At 42.2% G+C, this 22012-nt stretch overlaps 1 protein-coding gene across 1 annotated transcript in view; it reads left to right on the forward strand.

The window, feature by feature from the left end:
• The first annotated feature begins 22 nt into the window (after positions 1-22).
• Positions 23-22012, forward strand: part of bacc1 (BPTF associated chromatin complex component 1) — a 28408-nt gene continuing 6418 nt past the window's right edge. Inside the window, exons 1-5 of the mRNA XM_083645301.1 lie at positions 23-332; positions 1261-1355; positions 2587-2688; positions 18249-18469; positions 21209-21313. Coding sequence (XP_083501427.1) covers positions 312-332; positions 1261-1355; positions 2587-2688; positions 18249-18469; positions 21209-21313 — 544 coding nt within the window. The 5' untranslated portion in view covers positions 23-311. The remainder of the gene's footprint in view (positions 333-1260; positions 1356-2586; positions 2689-18248; positions 18470-21208; positions 21314-22012) is intronic.

Here is a 22012-nt window from a genome sequence, read left to right on the forward strand (position 1 = left end):
CCAATGCGATTCAACCCTCAAACTCACGCAACATTCCCTTTATCTCCTGTGCCTTTGCACGTATTGCGTTTATTTAGTGATATTTAAGTCATATTTCTACCAGGTGTAATGTTACAAACTGCACTAAACTAAAGCGAGTCACAGTTTCCACAGCACCGGTGCTCTGGCTGTTGGAGACGCTCAGAAATCTACATGGAAGCCCGCTAACGTTAGCCAGGGAAGCTAACTTAGCTAGCAACTAGCCGGTGTATTGTTGTTTTGAGTGACGGACAAGAGGAGAGTTTGAAAGCAGCGGCAACATTTCTTCAGAAATGACTTCTGCCTCTGCTAAGGTAACTCCCAGCTGCTACACACCAAAACTCCATTCAAAACGGCTACTGACTGCCTTTCCGAAGCCCTGCCACTCCGAACGTTAACTTCCATTATTCGGACTGGCGGTCGTTCACCTTAGAAGCCGCAATGCCGACCTTAGGTTTAGGCGTGGGGGTGGGAGAGGTTAGGTTTTGGGTTAGGGTCTGGGGGAGGTTAGGTTTGGCGTGAAAAACGGGGAATATAGAACCCGGGGAACATAGACATGATCCCTTTCTGAGTGCCGATATTTCGGAGTGGCAGAACGTCGGAGTGGCAGCACGTCGGAGTGGCAGCATGTAACCATTCAAAACATGTCGTGGTAGACAGCAAAACATAATTTTAGATATTTTCTGACCAGTCCACAGGTGAATTCAGCATGAATATAATAAAAACACGAGTAAAAAAACAGCCTTTACAGTTGGTTCCTCTGTCGCAGTGTGAACTAATTACAAAAGTTAATGTTTGATTAATCCAAGTGCTGCTTGAAGTTTACCAAGAGACCTCACCATTAAGAAAAGCTCGGAACTTGAAGGCAGGTGTTACACGCTTGATCCTCTGTGATCTCAGACAAGAATACTTTAGTCCACGTAAAGGTGAGAGGTCACAGAGTGCTTGTTGCTGTGCTGGCTCTGTGAGGATCTCAGTCAAGAATATTTTAGTCCACACAAAGATGACAGGATGGCAAATGACCTGAAAACATCTGGTTAGTGTTTGACTCATTTATTGCACAGGTAATGGTGACCTGGCTGTGTGTAGGCCTTTTCCAAAAGAAATGTAAAATGACAGTAGGTAATGCAATATCACTTATACATCTGTTATTTCTTCTTTCCCCATAAGAAGCTATGCGGTCAACCATACACACACACTCTCTCACACTCTGTGTGTGTGCGCACGCGCATGTATGTGTAGGTGGGGGAGATCTTCTCTGCAGCAGGAGCAGCCTTCACCAAGCTGGGAGAGCTGACCATGCAGCTGCACCCAGTGTCTGACTCCAGCCCTGCAGGGTGAGACACACACACACACAATGTCAGTACTAGGGGTGTCAAAATTAATAGTTTAATCGATGCATCATGATGCAGACGTCTCGCGATGCATCGAATCGGATCATTGACAGATAATCGCTGAATCGTTTGTTTAAATATATGTTGACATTCAGATTTTAATGCACTTACCGTACTAAGTAAAAAAGAGAGTTGATATTTATCTGACTGCTTGTATTAATTGATGAAAAAGTAGCCATGTGCAGTAATAATATAGAAAATTGAGGATGTGATACTTGGAGCTGCAATACTTTGAGCTGTATCGAGATGCTTCGTGGAATCGCATGGTGATGCCAGTGAAGATTCACAGCCCTAGTGAGTACTGAGTCTAAACTGTAGGTATTTTTGTGATCTGTTGTTTCTGCTGAACTGAACAGTATAGATTCAGAGCATTTGGGTTTGGATTCATTGGTCACTTGTCAGAGATGATTGCAGTCTCCCCGCAACGATAAAACGTTATTTTAGAGCCACAATATTGTTAGAAATATCAACAACTAGCCAACAGATAGTGGGCTTTATGGAAAGAGCATGACTCGAACTGGTTGACCGTTATTATATCAAACTGGTGGCATTTTATTGCCACACAACTAACATAGCTCATAGCTAACAGCTATGGCTAACAGCTATGTTCCAGCTCTGAGCCCACGTCGTCCTGACTACAGAGTGCCGCGTGCTGCGCTTCCCCAGGTCATCTCAAAAACAACGTAACAGACATACATTTATCCGTTTTATAATTCTGTCCATTTTCTGACGGATCAGTGTGGCCACCACCTAACATGTCTCTGTTGCAGAGCTAAGTGGACAGTAGTCTCTCCCCAGACTCAAATATTACGTTGAATCGCTGCGCTCCGCATACTACATAAGTGAGTCTGTGCCAGTTAACAGCCACTGCTGGTTTTGAAGGCGGGTTGAAATTGAATGAGTCGTAGCACCGATGAGAGAGCGGTTCGAAAAATGGGCTGCGCCTCCCGTGTTGTCTGATCGCAAAGTCGTTACTGATTGGAGAGGACTGAAGCCATCACTGTCATATGACTGGCCAAGTGAACGGTTCCCTCCCATAACCAGCCCTCTGAGGGAAAGTGTCCCAGACCCAGAGAGAGCTCTGCAGCATGCAGTAACGTAGTGTATCAGCGTAAGAATTATTCATGGGTCTGGCGTTGAGACTATGTGGACAGTAACAGTGTCTCTGTTGCAGAGCTAAGTGGACAGAGACAGAGATCGAGATGCTGCGTCTGGCTGTGAGACGCTTCGGAGACGACCTCAACAATATCAGCACCGTCATCAAGGAGCGCACCGTGTGAGTGTGTGTGTGTCTTACTTTTCAGCTAAGGTTCACATGAAAGTCCTTCAGTTGTTTTGGGAACTCTGTACTTTAGTTTTAATGCACGACAGACAAAAACGATGCAGCGTTTGCTAGGGCTGGGTATCGAACTACGATACTTTCTTGGCACCGAAACAAAAGCATCGATACTAAGGGGTATCGAAACATGCCTTGTCAATCGATATCAATTTTCGATACCAAAACGAAAATGCCTCATTGAGAGAACAGCGTCATTGAGCCTATAAGCGTGCACCATGCTCTAATATGGCTGGTGATTGGCTGTCATGTAGAGGCATGCAGGAGTTACGCCCACTTTAGAGAGAGCGTGTGTTGTTGTATTGAGACCATTGAGACGCAGCGTGCGGACTGTGGAAACAAACCGAACAAATCAAAAGTGTGGCTCTATGACTATCTAAAGCTTGATGCCAATACCACGCGATGATATGTGACAAGAAGAAGATTGGTGCCAAGACTGGCAAATATGATGAAACATTTGACCGTGCATGGGATCAGTTTAGGAGCAGAAAGTTGCACGGTGTTTGATGTTTGAATGCAAGAAGAGCGAGCCGGACCACCATCGTCTTAAAGCTCCTTCCACATCTGAGGACGGCGATCGATACGACTGGCCTGGGATTTTAGCAGGTAACCAAACTTAATGTTTAACAACTCGTACATGGTTGTTTACATGGTTGTAGTTAATGTTAGGCTACTCTAGTAATACCGTAGGTGCAGTGATAAACTGGCCCCCATGCTCAGCTATCTCTCTCTCTCTCCCCCTCTCCAGCCTGCTGAGGGTACAATGACGCGTCATGCGGTGACATGCAGTGGGTTCCATAATAACGCTACAATGACAGAGGGGGTCAATCCATTCACACATCAGCCAGGAGCAGCAGGCTGTCTGTTCCCTGAAGAACTGAGTCGCAGCAGTGAGCATTAAGCCCTGACTTGAAACTCCCCTTTGCACTGAAAACTATTTGCACTCATTTATTTGTTTTACATTTCTTTTCTTTGTACTCCAATATTATGGGGATGGCAATAAGTTTAGACAACTTGAAGTTGTGTTAAATACAGTAGGTTTTATTTAGTTATGCTGTAAAACTGTTTAAAAAAAATAAAACTAAAGATTTGTATCGTAATTTCAATGTGTAATGTAGTTTTATTTTTGTTCAAATGGATTTTTCTAAAATTGGTATCGAAAAAAGTATCTTCAGGAACCGGTATCGAAGTCAAGGTATCATATTGGTATCGAAAATTTTTTAACGATACCCAGCCCTTGCGTTTGCTCATCTTTCTGCAGTGTTTAGAACTGGTTAGCTGGGGAGAAAATATCCAAATATCCCCAAATGTCTCGACTTGTTTCAGTGAGAGAAGTAGCTAATCAAGCTAGCAAGCTAAACACGTTTCACTTCCTAAACATACTTCATAATAAAAGCATCCTGTTAGTTTATCAGCAGAAAGCTTTCAGTGTTTCCCCTAGAATTTGTTTCAGGGCTGGAGGGACCCACCAAACAAAACTGAAACCGGCGCGTGGGATTGCTTCGGTCAGATGGCGCAGCAGGTGGGCGGTCTGCAATGAAAGTGTCCAGGTGTTAGGCCGAGTTTTGCACCCCTGCCCGGCACCAGCTAAACTCATCCCCACCTCACGAGAGCATATTGTAATGATTTATACAGAAATGTAACCTTTTAAAAGTGATATAATTGTCTGGGTAGACGTGTCCTCCCTGTTTTCTAAGTTAAAACAGCCCCGAAATATGGTGGGGATGCAATTCTCGGCGGGGATGCGGAAACGTTCACGGCACCTGCCGCAGGGGCAAATTAGAGCCGTGCCAAATCATCTGCGCCCCCAAAATGCCAGCGCAAATGGGATTTGGGCGGTCTTAAGCACCAGAATTCTTCACAGGTGTGGCCAGGCAATGCCTGGGCGTTACATCAAACAAACCAATCAGATTCCCGTCTCGCAATCGATGCGTGTGCGCGAGGCATGCGATATGCTGTAATTCTCTCCATGCGTAATAGAGTGGACTCACTCGTGCCGAGGACAGAAAGAGATGGAGAGTGCTTATTGACAGATCGCCTGTGGTGCCAACGACCCTCCGGGTTATGGGATAGGTGAAGGTGAATAGCTTATGTCCATTGTCCAACAAGTTTTCTCAATTCATTTCCCTCTTTGCGATGTGATAAAAGTTTCTCTGTGAGTTATAGTTGATTGCCTCACTGAATTATCTGCTAATACCCAATTTTAAAACTGACTGTAAATTCATGTAAATCCACTGCCTATTTAATGTATATTTAACTCAGTCTGTAAATCTCATGTAAATCCAACTCATCCAATTCATATTTATCATCCACAGAACACTTCACCACTCATGTACATATTGTATATATTGATTTGATTTGATTGCACTTGCAACCTTGCGATTGCCGTTTATCTTCCTACTTCTTATCCCTGTATATTGATGTAACCGCTACGCTGCATACAGACACTAAGACAAATTCCTCGTATGTAACTTGCATACTGTGGCAATAAAAGTGATTCTGATTCTGATTCTGATTTAGCAGCAGAATTTGATGTCCTGGCGTGGCAAGGCTGTGCGTAATGACATATCCAAAAGGAATTTTACTCTGCGCTGCGCAACACTGAGATTATGGTGCGCTCAAGTGCTGCAGCGGGGTATTTGGCGCCTAAGAGGTGCTTTTAAAAGCTCTTAGCGCAAATTAATTGTGCGCTGCTGATGATAGGATAATGCCATCTATCCCCACATTTTTGCGCTGAAACGGCTGGTTTGGCATGTGGCACACCTATGTCCAGTACAATTATAACAGGCATGTGCTTGTGCACGCCCCCAATTTGCATTGCCGCTGCGTTAAACGAGTGCAAACACTAAATTACCGCTTTTGCGAAGATAGGGCCCAATGAGAATTATGTTGAGTGACAGATACCAGGCAGACACAAAACACTGGAATCATTCACTGACTGTCATGAATCGCTGCTGCCATTTATCTTCCTTGGCTTGAAGTAAAATTTGAACATGGCATCATGGACCATGATGGTGTAACATGGTGTAAAAGACTTCTGTATCTGTTATGGTGTACTCTTATTTTGAAGTCCGGAAAAGGAATTGGAGTGTGGTGGTTCACTCTCCTTTTTCTCTGCCCCTGAACAAGTAAACGGATGACAGCATGTCCCAAGAAGAAGCGGTCTCAGAGTCATTATTTAATTCCTAAATATGATATATAAAGACCCCAAAACGCTCGGTTACAATGGTATGGGCAATGACAGACGCTGGCCGTTGCCTAGCAACAACACATCGGGTGGATACATTGGAAGTTGTAAAGTGACGTTACCGCAACAGCGATCATTAAGGCAGTATGGATTAAAACGTTACTGGACACGTGGAAATATCTAGTAAGCCTGCTTGTTGTAAAACACTATTTTGTCTTCTTGAAGTGCTAACCAGTTAGTCTGCAGTAACACTTTCTCCTTCTGTCACTCATACACACGCACATGCGCGCACACACGCCAACAGAAGAACACAGATCATAAGCAGCAGACACGGCTATTAGATAACGTTAAACGAGACGTTTAACGTTTCCTCACTTCAAAGCTTAAAGCACGTGTCTAATCTTGTTTACAGTTCTGTAGTAACATTAACCAGCTTAGCTTACCCATCTCGTTGAGCCCCGTTTGTCCATCTTAACGTTACGTTACGTTATCGTTTGTCCTCATTAACGCGGTGCGTCCGTGTCACGCAAGGTCGATTTTCATAGTTTGCAGCTAACACACGTTCTACTTTTACAGAATGTGAAGTGCTCCGGGCATGGGTCTCCCGTCTCGCCTCCTTGGAGACAACACGTGACGTAGTCAGTCCGCGACACATGAAGGGGCCAGCTGCGTGACTAAGCAAGTCGCAAACAGCAACAGCAAACTAGCACAGCAAGTCTGACGTAGTAGATACAGTATATAAACGTATAAAAAAAAAACATTTCTCCCACATCTTCTCTGGCCTGGGGCGCTGTGGGAATAACAGAGCCAGTGGGCAAGCCCACCTCCTTCCCTCTGATGATGCGGAAGTCAATTGAAAAGCTGTAGTTCCTCAAATGGCCACTAGGCATCAGGGGCAGTAGGCATTCCCCATATGTTAAAATGCCCGACTTTGTAACAGGATTAAACATCTTTCCAGTGAGGGGCAAAACACGGTTTTGGTCTATATAGCTAATTTCACCTTTTCATAACAACTGTAGGGGGGTCATTTTTTATATAACTCGCCCGTTTGGAGTAAAATAGATGATAGAAAAGGGGGTGATTGTAAATGGTAAATGGTAAGGGACCGCTCGTTATTTAGAAAGGGGGTCACTGGAGGGATTTGGTGTGCTCTGAAATAAAAAGCTGTGCCCCTTCCCTGATCAAAATATATTTTTCCTTCACCCTCCCGAAGCGATTTGAAAAATATAATTGACCCTCCCCAAACAATATTGTGGCGAGCTTGCGTGGAAGAATGCAGACTGACACAGATATCTTACTTTTAACCTAACATTTGCAGAAACTCCGGCCAGAGGTGATCGAACACACTAACAGTCTCAGTCATGGTGGCTACATTGATAGTAAAACTAAACATATCCTGGCCACACAAACATTGCCATACCACATAATGCAATCAAAACATGAGCACAACATCACTAAACCACGTTTTTAACTGTAACAGTAACAGCTTCCCACAAGAACATGGAACTCCCATAATCCTTTGCGCTGCTTAGAACTGTCACCAATCAGAGTGACCGCCTCCTCCGGTCGCTACATAATGCTATTTTTGCTTGTGAAACAATCTTCAGTCTGTGTATATCAATATTTGTGTTTAAATAGCGGTCAATGACTGATGGAAAAAAAGTTCGCCGGTTCTATTATTGTGCGTAAAAACACAACCCTATGTGAAACATATATGTCATCCTGGTGGTATAAATACCCCTTGTAGACTTAACGTAATTTAGGAGATGAGTGAGCCGTAACTCGGTTCAACTGTGACTTCCTAAGACGACTTATCTGCGCATAGAGCCCATATATATTTTGTGATGCCGATGTCTGTTTGCTCGACTTTGTTCCAGTGGGTTATTGTACTTCCATATTATCACCAGAAAAGCGCCACCGATTCGCCAGATACTGTACACGCCCACTGTCTGGATAGGCCAAGCACAAAGATTGACAGATAGGACCGCCAAAGAGAAACAATGCACCGGGACATACCAAACAGTTTGGACAGGAGGGGTGTAAATGAAGCAACTCAGTAGTTGTTGAAGTCCGAAAAGCAAACATTACACACACAAAAAAAGTTTATATATTTTTAGCGAATCAACATTGTATACCCCTCCCCTGGACTCAAATTAAAGAGAGTGTACCCTCCCTCAGACTAAATTTAAAACAAAATTACCCTCCCCTATTTTCCTCCAGTGGACCCTTCCCTAAATAACGAACGGTCCCTAAATGGCCTGCATTTATATAGCGCTTTTATCCAAAGCGCTTTACAGTACATTGACCCATTCACACACCGATGGCGGCAGGTTACCACGCAGGGTGCTGGCATGCCAACGGGAGCAATTTGGGGTTCAGTGTCTTGCCCAAGGACACTTCGACATGCAGACTGGAGGAGCCGGGAATCGAACCACCGACCTCTTTTATCCAAAGCGATTAGTGGACGACCCGCTCTACCTCCTGAGCTACAGCCGCCCCTACAGCCGATTTTTTTATACTATTATACTTCTCTAAAAATGTGCTGCCCTGCAGAGCTGCTATGCCTAACTTCCTGGCTGTTGCTTGCTAACCTGCAGTCACTTGACACTGGTGGATTTGATCGAGCACTCGGTGCTCTGTTGGAGGAATACTCTCGGTTCAATGACTCTTGCCTGTAGCGTGTGCCTCCGTGACATAATTATATTAGCAGTGTCTTAAGCGACCACCCGTTCTCGGAGTTATATCTGTACTAGAATAACACAAAGTCACAACAGGTATGCGGGGAACTGCGATAGCAGTTAGGGGGAAATTCATTTTAATTTCATTTATTTAATGTGACTCAATGACCATGATCACATGGTATGGAGCACAAACAAAACATACAAAAACAATATACAACGGCACACGGCATGGCTAGTGCATATGTCATTTAAACAGAGGCAGGACATTCTTCAAAAAAGCACCTAATTTACACTTTTTGTCTGTCTGATTGTAGTAGTAAGATCAGTTTAAACATAGATGGACGAGTTAAATAATATCTGGGTAAATATAACTCTGAAATTCAAAATAATTGCATTCAAACAGAATATGATACTTGTCTCCCAAACAGTTGTCACTACAGAGGTTACAGATCCTCATACTTCTATGCAGTCCTTTATATCTGCCAACAACCTTGGGGATTCTGGTGTTATTAACCCTAAAGTTACAGATTGCATGTCTATACCTTTGGTTTACATACAGCAGATAATTTTCCAGTTTGAGTTATTTTTTTAATTCTACGTACAAGTCACAGGATGTCATGCTTCTGAGCTCACTTTGCCATTTCTGCATAAACTGATCCTTAAGACTTTGCTCAACAGTTAGCTTCAACCATTCAATGTTGTTGCACTGCTGTGTAAGCCAGAGGTAGGACAAGCCACAGTCATCCAGAATCTGTTTGACCCGCACCACCCATGGCGAGGCATAGACACCAGAGTTGTGCAAATAAAGCAGGCAGTTGTACATAATAGGGCTAAGTTTGTTCTCCTTGCCTTCAATCAACCTTGCCCAGTAACTGATCATTCTTTTCTTGACAGTGACACAGAGTGGGTATCTCCCCAGCTCCCCATAGACCATATTGTTACACCTTGTCATTTTAACTTTCAAAATATACTTGAGAAATCTGAGGTATAGCTTTTCCAATATATAATTTTTTTCAAACCCCCAAGCTTCACACAAATACAACATAATTGGTAAAACCAACTTGTCAAAAAGGTCCAGTGTGATATCTACTGGTAAATCATATTTTCTGCATTTAGAAAAAAGGGAAAACATAGCACGAGAGGCTTGCTTATGCAGCTCCTCAATGGCGATCTTACATTATCCATTATAGTTCATAATGACACCAAGGTACATAAAACAATTAACAATTTCTAGGTTCTCCCCATCACAGTTAAACTTAAATTTATTACTCTGAATTTTTCGAGAACCAAAAACTGTGACTTTAGTTTTATCACTATTAAGCTTTAATTTCCATTTCTGACAAAATTCACACATATGGTCTATTGCTTTCTGTAACCGCTCTTTTGTTGTGGACATGATAATTGTGTCATCCGTGTACATTAGTACCATAAGCTGCATATAACTATCTCTGTATCATCAAGGTTGATAAGCTGACAGCCATTCTGTAGTAGATAATCCAAATCATTAATGAACAATGCAAACAATAATGGAGAAAGGTTTTCACCCTGTCTGACTCCTGCTAGGCTTACAAACAATTCTGATTTAACACCATTTACAGTACAAAAACACATGATTTGATATTTTTGTACATATTCATTACCACATCCAATAATTTACCATTAATACCCGTTTTTAACAGTTTATAACAGAGTGCATCCCCCCAAACTGTATCAAACGCCTTACTATAATCAATAAAGCAGGGATACTCAACTTGCTTTGCCCGGGGGCCACTTTCGTGAAATGATAGAAGGCCAGGGGCAAGTTAATAAACAAACAATATACATTTTTCTGTAGCAGATTGTAGGTTTTTGGGGTGTCAGCCGGAGTTTAGTCTGACAATGTTGTGCACACCGGATAGTTAGTTAGGTTAAGTTAGTTAGGTTAAGTAGGACATACATAAGTGCCTGGGTAGTGAGCAGACGGCAGTTTTTGACAATTTAGCAGGTAAATGATAGATTATTAAAAGATATTCCATATTCCAGACTGAAATGCTATAACAGAAGTGGAGTATTGGCCAGAATGACATGAACATTTGGACACTTATTCAGCGGGTATCTTGCATGTTGCGTTCAGGTGCACTGTATTTTTTATTTTTGCAATTCCATCGCGGGGCACACAGGGGGCGCCCACGGGCCGCAAGTTGAGTATCACTGCAATAAAGGAACAAAACAAGCATTTATTTTTAAAACAAAACAGATCAACATCAATAGAAATATGTGATCTATGGTGGAATAGCTCTTTCTAAACCCAGCCTGAGTTTCTCTCAGAATAGCGTTATCCTCACAGAACGTACATAGCCTTGCGTTCAATAAATTTGTGAAAGGTTTCCCCAGGCAACTCAAAAGTGTGATGCCTCTATAATTGTTACAATCACTCGTGTCACCTTTCCTCTTATAAATTGGCACAATTAAACCGGTTACCCAGTCTTCAGGGATGACACCAGATTCCAAAATCTTGTTAAACAGGGAAACATATGATGGCATAGAAATGTGTACCGTACTTTTAACACGTTCACTGCCAACGACGTGTTAACACGTTTTCAGAATCCAGCTGTTGACTGCCAACGACGTGTTAACACGTCAAAAAAAAAATCGATTTTTTTTTTTTGACGGTGGGATGTGCATCTAACCCTTTTACATCTCTTATATAAGTATTGGACGTGTACAACGTGTACAACCCATTCCACCGACCCACTAAGTGGCGACAAGGAAGGAGGAAGGCAAGCAAAAAGCAGTGTGACGAAGCCATTCTCATGAAAATGGATTGGCGAAAACGCTTTCGTTTTCGCGCTGATTGCTGGCAGTGCGGGATTGCAAATTTGCATAATAGATCACGGATGGAACACACTTTGAAACACGCAGCATAAATATGACCAGAATCGCAAAAGCTTGATCAAAGCTCTCAACCAAAACTCCAAGAAGCGAGCGAGTCCAACCAGACTTCCTCAAAGAGCGGCCGCTCAGACAGGCACAGCCGCACAGCAGCTGCAAAGCAGTGAGACTGGTGACAAGCTTGTGACACGGCCGCTGGCTGCAGCCAAGAGGAACGCCCACGGAGGGAGGAGTTGGAAGCAGAGGGGAGTTTCCTGCTGTTATGGAGGAAATTACTGTTCAAAACTATTGTTTAGGTCTTACTGATGCCAAAAATGAATGGTTAAAGTGACTGTTCTATCGAATTTCACAAAAAGCCGTTTATCTCTGAATAATTTTTCTGACGCTGAAACCATGCTGTATTCAACTGCTAATGCTTACATAACTACTAACTCTACAAACTTACTCTTTTAGACAGAGAAAGCACACATTAGAGATGCTGCGATCCGATCATGTGATCGGATATCGGCGCGATATCAGCCAAAAAACATGGATCGGATCGGATCGGATTCCAGCGAAAATGACCGATCCAAGGCTCCGATATAAGCACTCCATTCCATGACTCCGCTCCAGGATTTCTATCCAGCATGCAGCAGCAGCAGCAGCAGCAGCACACAGAGGCCAGGGCCAAAACGTCAGACACACCCGTCCTTAACCTATGTGCGATTCGAAATCACGCGTCCGCACCATAGACTGGCAAAACATGGCTGCCCCCAGTGTGGCTGACAGAAACAACCACTATTGCAATTTGCAAGACATGTCCCGCAAGGTTTCTGAGATTAGGGGAAAGTCTGAGCTGGCGTTACGCTAAACCAAACGTGGGGATGAGGCAGCGGATTTGTTTTGGCGTTAACGTTAGTTGTTGTGATGATGGCTAACGGGGCTAACGTTAGCTAGCTGGTTAGGCTATCTAGTTGCAGGGAAGCGCTCCACAAGCTTGTTGTGACCAAAACCCCCGCATTTAAAGCATTTCATACTCCCAGAGCTGGCGTAAACCATAGAGAACCTCATGCATTAGCCTACTCAAAATGTAACGTCCAGGGTTTGTGTCTCCAAAATCAACTAACGTTAACGTTACATGCAAGCTAACGTAGCTAGCTGCGGAGCACTCATGATCTATAAGGAAAACGAATGCGCACATAGCCTACATAATTGTCAACATCACATACATGTATTTTCTTTAATCTAGACTACAGGCATCATTTTTCAGTCAAAAGTGAAACGACACAGATGGCGTATAGTGAGGCTTTCCATGCCTCACTATAGAACTGGCCCCATGCAAAATTCAGACCGCTTATATGTTGCCGTCATGCCAATAAGAGTCTAAATGTATTTTTTTATGTTTTATCTGCAGACTAAGCAGCTAGGCTTTCGGTTCTATAAAAGCCATTATTTTTTGTAATGACTATTGAGTGATACACTTTACTAAAAAAAATATTATATCACAATAGTGATGTCAGATTTGCTTAGGTCAGAGCTATGGAATATTAAATCCATCTTTGCTCACAACATTTGCCCTTTCTTTCTTCTTCTTTTTTACCCCAGGTGTGCATAAAATACAGGTTAAGAACTTATGATAAAGTCATGGAAATCCATTGGTCAAAATGTGTATGAACCCTGAAGGGTTAAATTGAGCATTTATGAGAGATTTCAAAAATATCGAGATATATATCGTGTATCGCGATATAGCCGAAAAACATTGCAATATTCTTTAGAGGCCATATCGCCCAGCCCTAATTTGATTGTTATGTTTTAGTTTTACATCAAATGAATTAGATGAACTAAATTGTTTACATACTATATTACCAAAGCACACACATACATACCTAACCCTAAAAATGTTTGTTGCCTGCTAGCTATCAGACAGCATAGAGAGACTTAAATATGTGCTGTATCGGTATCGGATCGAAATCGGTATCGAATCGGGTATCGAAATTTGATCGGAATCGGATCGGTTTTGAGCTAAAATATCGAAATCGGATCGGAATTGAAAAATCTTGATCGCAGCATCTCTAATTCTATTACCGTAGTTGTTTTGAGATATTGTGTGTTCACAAAATCTTAGCAGAAAAGAATCCTCGGCTCTTGTAAAATGAGCCAGAATCCTCAAAAAAAAACCTGGCAGAACCTACCTACAGCATTGAAAAAAGGGCTGGCAGTCAATGTGTTAATATACTCATTCAAAACTCTGTCTATTCCTGCAGCTTTCCCTGATTTTAATTTCTGAACAACCGCCTTAATTTCTTCCTCAGTAAAGCTAACATTTAAACCACTACTGTCAAGATATTCATTACTACTATCAACATGGGGTAACTCATTCGTTGGAACGTCCCAGTCACACAACCCTTTAAAGTGTTCATGAAGATCTTGAGGCAGAATTGGACAGGTTTAATCTTTATCACAACCATTCAGCATCTTCCAGTAAAGCTTTGGATTTTTGGATTTCATATTCATCAATTCCCCACTAAATTTCTTCCTATATGCCCTCCGAGCTTTATATAATTCTTTCTTGTACTCTCTGCTTGTCATCCTTACGTTTTCAGCACTTATCACATTTCTGTGTGTTTTAAGCATTTTCTTAGCTTTTAAATATTCTTGCCTTTTTTGTCTACATTCCTTGTTAAACCACACTGCCTTTTTACGGGACGTCAAGTTTTTTCCTGCTTTTGCTTGTTTTGGAGGGAATGTGGCCTTTGCGCTATCAATCATAATACTGCAAATCTCTTTCGTTATTTCATCCACTGTCATTTTATTTAAGTCACCCAACATATTACCCACTTTGCCTAGCTGGATGTTTCAAATAAACTCGTCTACTTTATCTTTATCCCATTTACCGATGTGTGTCTGATTTTCACTATTTAGTACTGTAGGTGTTAATTGGTCCATCACTGGATTCGAAAACCTTAGGGGCGTGAGATTTAATATATATTCATATTCCCCACGGGAAAGCCGTCCTTTAATTCGATTACGATTCAAAATCAATTTATCGAGCAGCCCTAGGTGATTGACAGATGGCCTGTCCAGTGATTGCGCAGCTTGCCGATCACGGACCAATAGCAGGCGGAGCTGCGGCTCTGGGACACTCCCATCTCACGTGAGGTGCGGAAGGACTCAACCCATTCCCTCCCACTCTGCTGACGAAAAATCAAGATGGTGATGGCCAATGTTTGAACTCTGCCGGGGAGAAGAAATTGAATGGGATAGCTACGTCCATATATTTATGTCTATGGACAGAGCCACCATTCTCCCCATTAGAAGTCTGTACCATCAAAATGATTAAAAAGCTGTTATATAGTGGACCCAATTGCTCATTATGGAACCATTTCACAGCAACCCTTTTGAGGTGATAAAAGCAGGAAGTAAAGCAGCTGTATGCTAATATCATTATGCTTCCATTCTGTTTAGGTGTTCCAGTGCCAGGTGCCCTCATTAATGCTAATGATTACAACTGTGTTATTTCCTGCTTTACCACCTCAAAATGTTGCTGTGAAATTAGCCTATCAGCGGATGATCATTATAACAGATTTTCTTTCTTTTTCTTTATTTCTCATGCAAAGTAACATCTAATTGACATTTGTATATTTATTACATGAATTACTGAATGATATTGACTTTAAAGGGGGACTGACCCCCCCAGATTTCTTGCAAAACGGTATTCTACTTGATTTGAAAACTCTGCAGGCAAGATGGCCGCCTATACTCCCTTCTTTAGCTGGCAGAATTCCTCCCCCATAAACTAACATAACTTGGCCAATAAGTATGTAACATACAAAATAAAACGGTAATGTCTTCATTTGATGTAGAATGCAGGGGACATGTAACTGTTTAGTTAAACTTGCATTCCAGGAATATTGTATTTACTGCGCTGCTCTAAAGATAACGTAAGTGGCTCGAGACTGTTTCGTCCTGAAACCCACTCGCTTTGCGCCAGAACACAATCGATTTGGGGGTGGAACACGCCAGGATTGGCCAACGCCACCGTCAGTGCCCAGAACTGTCAAATCAAATCATCAGCAGAGACGCTATGGCCCGCCTCCCAGTATTTTCAGTGTATCAGAGATAGATATCATAGAAAACGTTATGAATATAGCCACATTAGAAACAACAAACTAATGCTGGTGATCAGTATGGAAACAGTGTTACTCGAAATGGTTAAAAGTGATATCAATTTGGTCATTCAGTGGCGTTTTACTGCCATGTAACATAACTAACTAGCGGCTAATATTACAGTAGGCGATTACCCATGGATGCATTGCTCTTAAAGGGCTCGCAACCGCGTGAGCTACAACAATAATCACACATAATCTCCCATTCATTTGAAGGCACAAAAAAAGCAGGTTTGAACTAGGGATGTTCATCAGTTATCGAAAATCGATAATTGATCGTTAAGGAATGGAATCGATCATGTGGAATTCTTATCGATTTTGTTATTATTATTATTATTATTATTTTTTGGGACTAGGTTTGGGTGGAATTCATTCCTCCTCACCCCGCTCCATTGCACAGCCGACTAACGTGAGGTGGAGCTTCATATAGTCTCTAGTTTTCTGGCTGGGCACGGGCCTTTGTGCCAACAAAACTGTTTTAAACATGGGGAATTCACACCGGCATGCGCCGGGGACAGCAGTGTTGGAGAGGAGACACATTGAAATAAAGAGTTCATTGAGGAGAACACGTTGTCTTTCGTATTTTCTGCCATAGGCATTCATTTTGTAAAAAAAAATATATATATATATTAACTCATTGAGTGCCAATGACGACAATCGTCGTCAATTGCTTTAGTGACGTAGAGTGCCAATGACGACGATTGTCGTCAATTGCGTTTTTTGACGGTGGGACGTGGATCAAAGCCTAATATATCTCCTGTAAAATTTTGGGGCATGTTGAATGTGTATAACCTATTTTACCGACCCATTAGGTGGCGACAGTGCTCTCCAGATTAGAGAAAGTTGAGTAAAAACAGCAGAAAAAGCCGTGATGAAACCATTCTCATGAGAATAGTTTGGCTTTTCGCTGTCGCGCTGGGAGCCGGCGCACAACGGTGGGGGGCTCCGAAAATAGACTCTGGGTGCAGCACACTTTGAAACGCGCAGCAGAAAGCCCAGAATCGGACGCAGCTTCATCCCAGCTCACAACCGAAACCCCAGAAACGAGCGAGCCCGATCCAGACTGCCCCGACGAGCGGCCACCATCCAGGCAGCAGAGACTCGCCTGACAAGCAGCACTCAGAGCGAGCAGAGCCACCAGAGACACACCCACGGAGGAGGAGTTTGCAGTAGAGGGGGGTGGGGGTGCTGTTATATTGAAGGAAATTACTGTTAGATGTTTCAGGTCAGAAAATATTAGCTTCAGACTCAGTGAATGTGCTTGAAATGCTGCATTTCACAAAAGGCGGAATATCTCAGCTTCTAATTTGAAACGTGTCTTTTTGCTCAAAACAGCCTATCTTCTCCGGCTCATAACTAAAGAACGGAAAATGGTATCAATAAACCTTTTTTTGCAGATGATAGAAGAGAGTCTCATCGTTCTTTGTGCGTGTTCGGTGTTTACATAGTAATATCACACAATATTCTGTGGGCCTCGAGAAATCACTGAAAACGCTCTGAAACTCTGGCACTGGGAGCGTCCGTTATCCAAAAGTGGCTGGCACTCAATGAGTTAAAAAAAATATCATTATTAATATTAATGAATAATTAATCGATCATTAATAATAATTAATAATTAATCGATAATTTATCGATTAATAATCGATAATTGATCGTTAATTTTCCCCGATTTTCGATTATGGAAATTTTTCAAAATGAACATCCCTAGTCTGAACCCATAGAGGGAACTTATGCTGCTGAAAATGATACAAATGGTACAATGGTAACAGTTTGGCCTCAAATGTGCTTGTTTGTTTGTTTTCTTGTTTGTTGTCTTGTTGTAAGTTTTACTGTTTGTTGTGTCTGAAACTATGTAGCTGCAGCCATTCTTGGCCAGGTGTCTCTTGTAAAAGAGATTTTAATCTCAATGAGACATACCTGGTTAAATAAAGGTTAAAAAAAAAAAAAAAAAAAGGCCTCCGTGTGTGTGTGTGTGTGTGTGTGTGTGTCTGTGCGCACTTATGACATCACTTTTGACATCATCGCTGATTACATCACTGATGAGATTACATAATTAACTAATTAGCCTAATTTAAAAAAAATCCGACTCCATCAGGTCACCCGCACGGGTGCCTTTTACACCCGCTGAAAGTTTCATTCAACTCGTTCAATCAATGGCTCATTTTTGGCAGTTTGTAAATACAAAAATATATAGAATTACTGTAGTCCCCCCCCTTTCCCAGGTGTGACAAGGCCCAAAATTATCACTGTATTGATCACTATAAGCGAATTATTCAAACATCAAGTGTAATTGCTGCTATGTATTTTAGAGTGTATTGCTGCTACTTATGTTTTACGTATTTTTGAGTGTACTGCTGCTACTTATGTTTTACGTATTGCTGCTAATTATGTTTTACGTTTTATGTATTCTATGTTTTATGTCTTTCGGGGACAACGGATGGAAATTAGCCTCGTGCTAAATCCGGCAATTTTTACAGTCTTATTATGTTCCAGGTGATTGTATCTGCTTCATGGTTTTTGTGTTCCTTGATTTTGCACTGTCCTGTCCAAATAAATAAATAAAGTATAGGAATGAAGTAAAGTAAAGAATGTGTGTATTTTTGCATCTCTGGTTAGAGCTCAGATAAAGAGCACGGTGAAGAGGAAGCTGTATGAGGACAGCCGTGTCCCCATCTCCTCCGAGTCGCCCAAGAAGACCGTGAAGAAGACCGCCGTGACGACCACGCCCAACATCGCCCCCGCCATGATCGCCGTGCCGACTGCGCAAGTCGTCACAGCGACAGGGATGCAGAGCGCCCCCTCTCTGGCCCCGCCCATCAAGAAGCAGAAGACTGCAGGTGAGGGCTGGTGCCGCACGCACCTTCACTAACATTCTCTTTTGGAGCTCGCTGCTTTAAATCCTCTTTAAATTAAAAAATCTACTTTAAATGGTACCATTTTAAAAGTATTGTTATACAACAGGTAGTTCCGGCCGAGCAATTTGATTGGACAAGAGGGATCCTACGAGTGCCGTTATTTCATGATAATGCACTGGCGCTTCACTGTGTGTAGATCACTCCGCTTCACAGCTGCCCTAATCAACAAAACGCTTCACAGCTGTAGAGTAGACCGTATTAAAGTAGACAGCCTGCAGTTAATTAGGCTGATTAGGCTACATTTTCAGCAAAGCAGAAAGCTGAGGGGACTATTTTTGTTGGCAGAGGAATAAATACAGAAATCATATATTTTCTCAGCTTTTTGTCATTTTTTTAATCAGCTTTGTTTAATAGAACTGTTGTATAAAAGCAATATCACACTCGAGGTCGTGCTGTTGTTGTCAAATATTGGCACTGCTGTGATTATCTTCGGCACTCGGCCTGCGGCCTCGTGCCTGCGACCGAATCACAGCAGTGCCAATATTAGCCAACAACCGCACTCCCTCTCATGTGATATTGCTTAATTTTAGCACCGGTATCGGAAAAATACAAAACGATACCCATCCCTACTCTCTCTCTCTGTCTCTCTGTCTGTCTCTCTCTCCTCCCTCCTCGTCTCTCTGGACCACAGGATTCAATCTAAATGAGAACACTTTAATGTCACTCATTACATCAACATGGACTGCAATATTCTGATATTAACCCGATTAAGGCAATACTCTGAATAAGACACTGACACATGTAAACAGCATGTTCTGATGACCTTAACCTGAATAAGGTCACAGTTGGTGTAAGCAATAGTCGAGAATACATGTGGAATATTCTGATCTAAAGGCTTATGTCCACCGGCTGCGTTACGGGTCCATGCAGCTTCCTGAACAGACCCACACCCATGTACTCTGTCAGACGCATGTGGAAACCGAAAAAATAGAACAGGTGAATTTCTTCCGTACCGCATGTATTGCCCATCTATTAACATGGGCAAGAGTCTGTTCCGGCAGTTTTACTGGAGGCGTACCGCATTTGGTGTACATTGGGTATTAGTCTTATTATTGAAGTGCGTTGTAGACATGTAAACGCCTTAATTGCACTGTGACGTCCTATGAGAGTTTTCGCAGCATTTTGCGATGTGTATGGCAGTCCAACTTCTTGCTCTAGGCTCCCCATAGGAACCTGTGGGTCTACACCTGATGCTTTTGAGTTTGGAAACATGGAAATGTTTGAGATCTCAGATTTCTATAGAGCCTTACAGTTTCACCTAGCAGCCTGTTCACCACCAGTTATTTCTCGGGTTGTCACGATTCTCTGAATCGCCGATTCAATTTGACTTTGGATTTAAAGATCACGATTTGATGTGATGATTGTGATGTTAAATGTGACATGAGTCACATGATTTTAGACGGGTCAAAGTAATATTTTTTATGTATCTGGCCCATTCTATGTCCAGACGAGTTGTAATATATTGTCATATGGTGTTTTGGGGTAATTAATAAATGAGATTGATTCTGTTCTTTTTCTATTTTTTTTGGTAGTGCTATTTTACATTGAAGTCAACGGGGGGCGAGGCCTAATTGCCGATCTGATGTATAAATGAATGACCCGCCCTACTCTGACTGTGATTGGCTAATACATTGCCTTCGTTAGTTGGGATTGGTCAGGTTTTAGGCATGAGGAGTGAGATTGGTTAGAGTAATATCAGGGTAAGCCAACTAGATGCAGAGTAGTCCGTGGTCATTCCGTCATAACAGAGATTTAAAGAGACAGTACAACAGTACGTCTCATGTAAAGAATGAATAAATAACAGCTTTTCGTCAGGGCGGGCACAGCTGATTCAGTGGGCGGGCCCGGACCCTCAAAGCCCGCCCTTGGTTACGGGTCTGGCAGAGCCTTTCAAGCTCTTGACAGCAAAACAATATGTAGAGGATGCTGGCATCATTAGCAAAAGCCTAATGATCAAACAGCCTGATTGTAATTTCCAAATGGACTTCGATAGACTGATGTGACTTAAGAACGGCCATATTTTTTTTAACATTCTTTGAACAGTTAAGAGCTTTAAAGAAGAATTTGAAAGTGTCGGTTGTCAGGGCATGCACGATACTAAACCAAGCAGAATTCAAAAGGCTCTGGACTCTGACAACAGATGTCAGTGTTCCCCCAGGCTTAAAATGTGCTTTCTGCAACTTTAATGACTTTAATTGTGTCCAACTGAACTGGTGGAATATGCAATGAACTGCACTCAGGTTAACTCTCTGAGAGTTGAGCAGTGTTAATTGTCCAATTAAAAAGTATCAAGTTACACTTTATCATTACAACACAGTCAGTCCAGAATCATCATTGAATCAACCGTGGATAGACTGAGCAGGATGATATGAATCATTTTCTTGTTTGTTCATGTTTTTATTTTGTTTAAGAAAAATAACTATGTGTCTCAGTATGCAGGACTGACCGAGTTTGAGTCTGATAAAAGGTTTTCTTTTCACCAATACTAAAACTTGATCCCTGGACCAAAGATTACCTGCAGCACTAAACTCGTGGAATTAATTGCAGCCTCTGCGATTTGAAAATTGCAGAAGTTCACATTGCGTTTCATTTTATTTTATAAAATAAAAAAATGTGATTACCGTAATTGTTCAGATACCCCTCCCCTGTTCCCCCTCTCAGACGTGACTCTCTCTGCTCTGAATGACTCGGACGTGAACAGCGACCTGGTGGACATCGAGGGACTCGGTGACGGCTCCTCCAACAAGAAGCTCAACTTTGACCAAGGTGAACTCACATGACAAATATTTTTTCCACTGAGATTTTTTTATTTCATTCTATTTTCTTTTTTGCAAAATTATTACTTCTGCTCTCTTCTTGGAAACAAAGCAAGCTAAAGTGTTGAAATGATTTAATTTATTGCAGAGAAACTGATTATAGAAATCAAACTCATACCTACCAAGTTTCCATTATATTAAAACCATATTGCATTGTGTTGAATTCCTCCCGTTACAGAGACTGCGCCGGTCGCGTTGTGTGAGGTTGCCAGCTGCGCCTATTGCATACGTCATTTGCGGAAGTTGCGCAATATCAAGCCACGGGGCGTTCTTGACGCACCTCGTGTTTCTTCTCTCATTAGCATTACTGCGGGTGCCTGTACAGTAGTCAAAGACGATGTAAGTGTGGACTTGTTAGTATTGCAGCATATTAAGCTCCTCTTTAGTTGATTCCGGTTTGTTATGATGAGTACTGAATGCTAATGCACTTACTAAGGATGGGCTGGAGTACTCCTTCATAACGCCAGTCCGGGTACTCCACTCCACTCAACCGCGATGCGTGGGGGAGGTGCGGGCGGTGTTAAACAAACAACAAACAAACAAACTATGCCCAGTTCTTACCATGCATTCCTTTATAACTGGGAACTGGTAATCTTACGACTTCAAAGGTCATGAGCTGGGACGGTGACGTCACCAGAGCTGGTATTTC

Source organism: Poromitra crassiceps, assembly GCF_964638095.1.
Source record: "Poromitra crassiceps genome assembly, chromosome: 1".
NCBI classification, from domain to species: Eukaryota; Metazoa; Chordata; class Actinopteri; order Beryciformes; family Melamphaidae; genus Poromitra; species Poromitra crassiceps.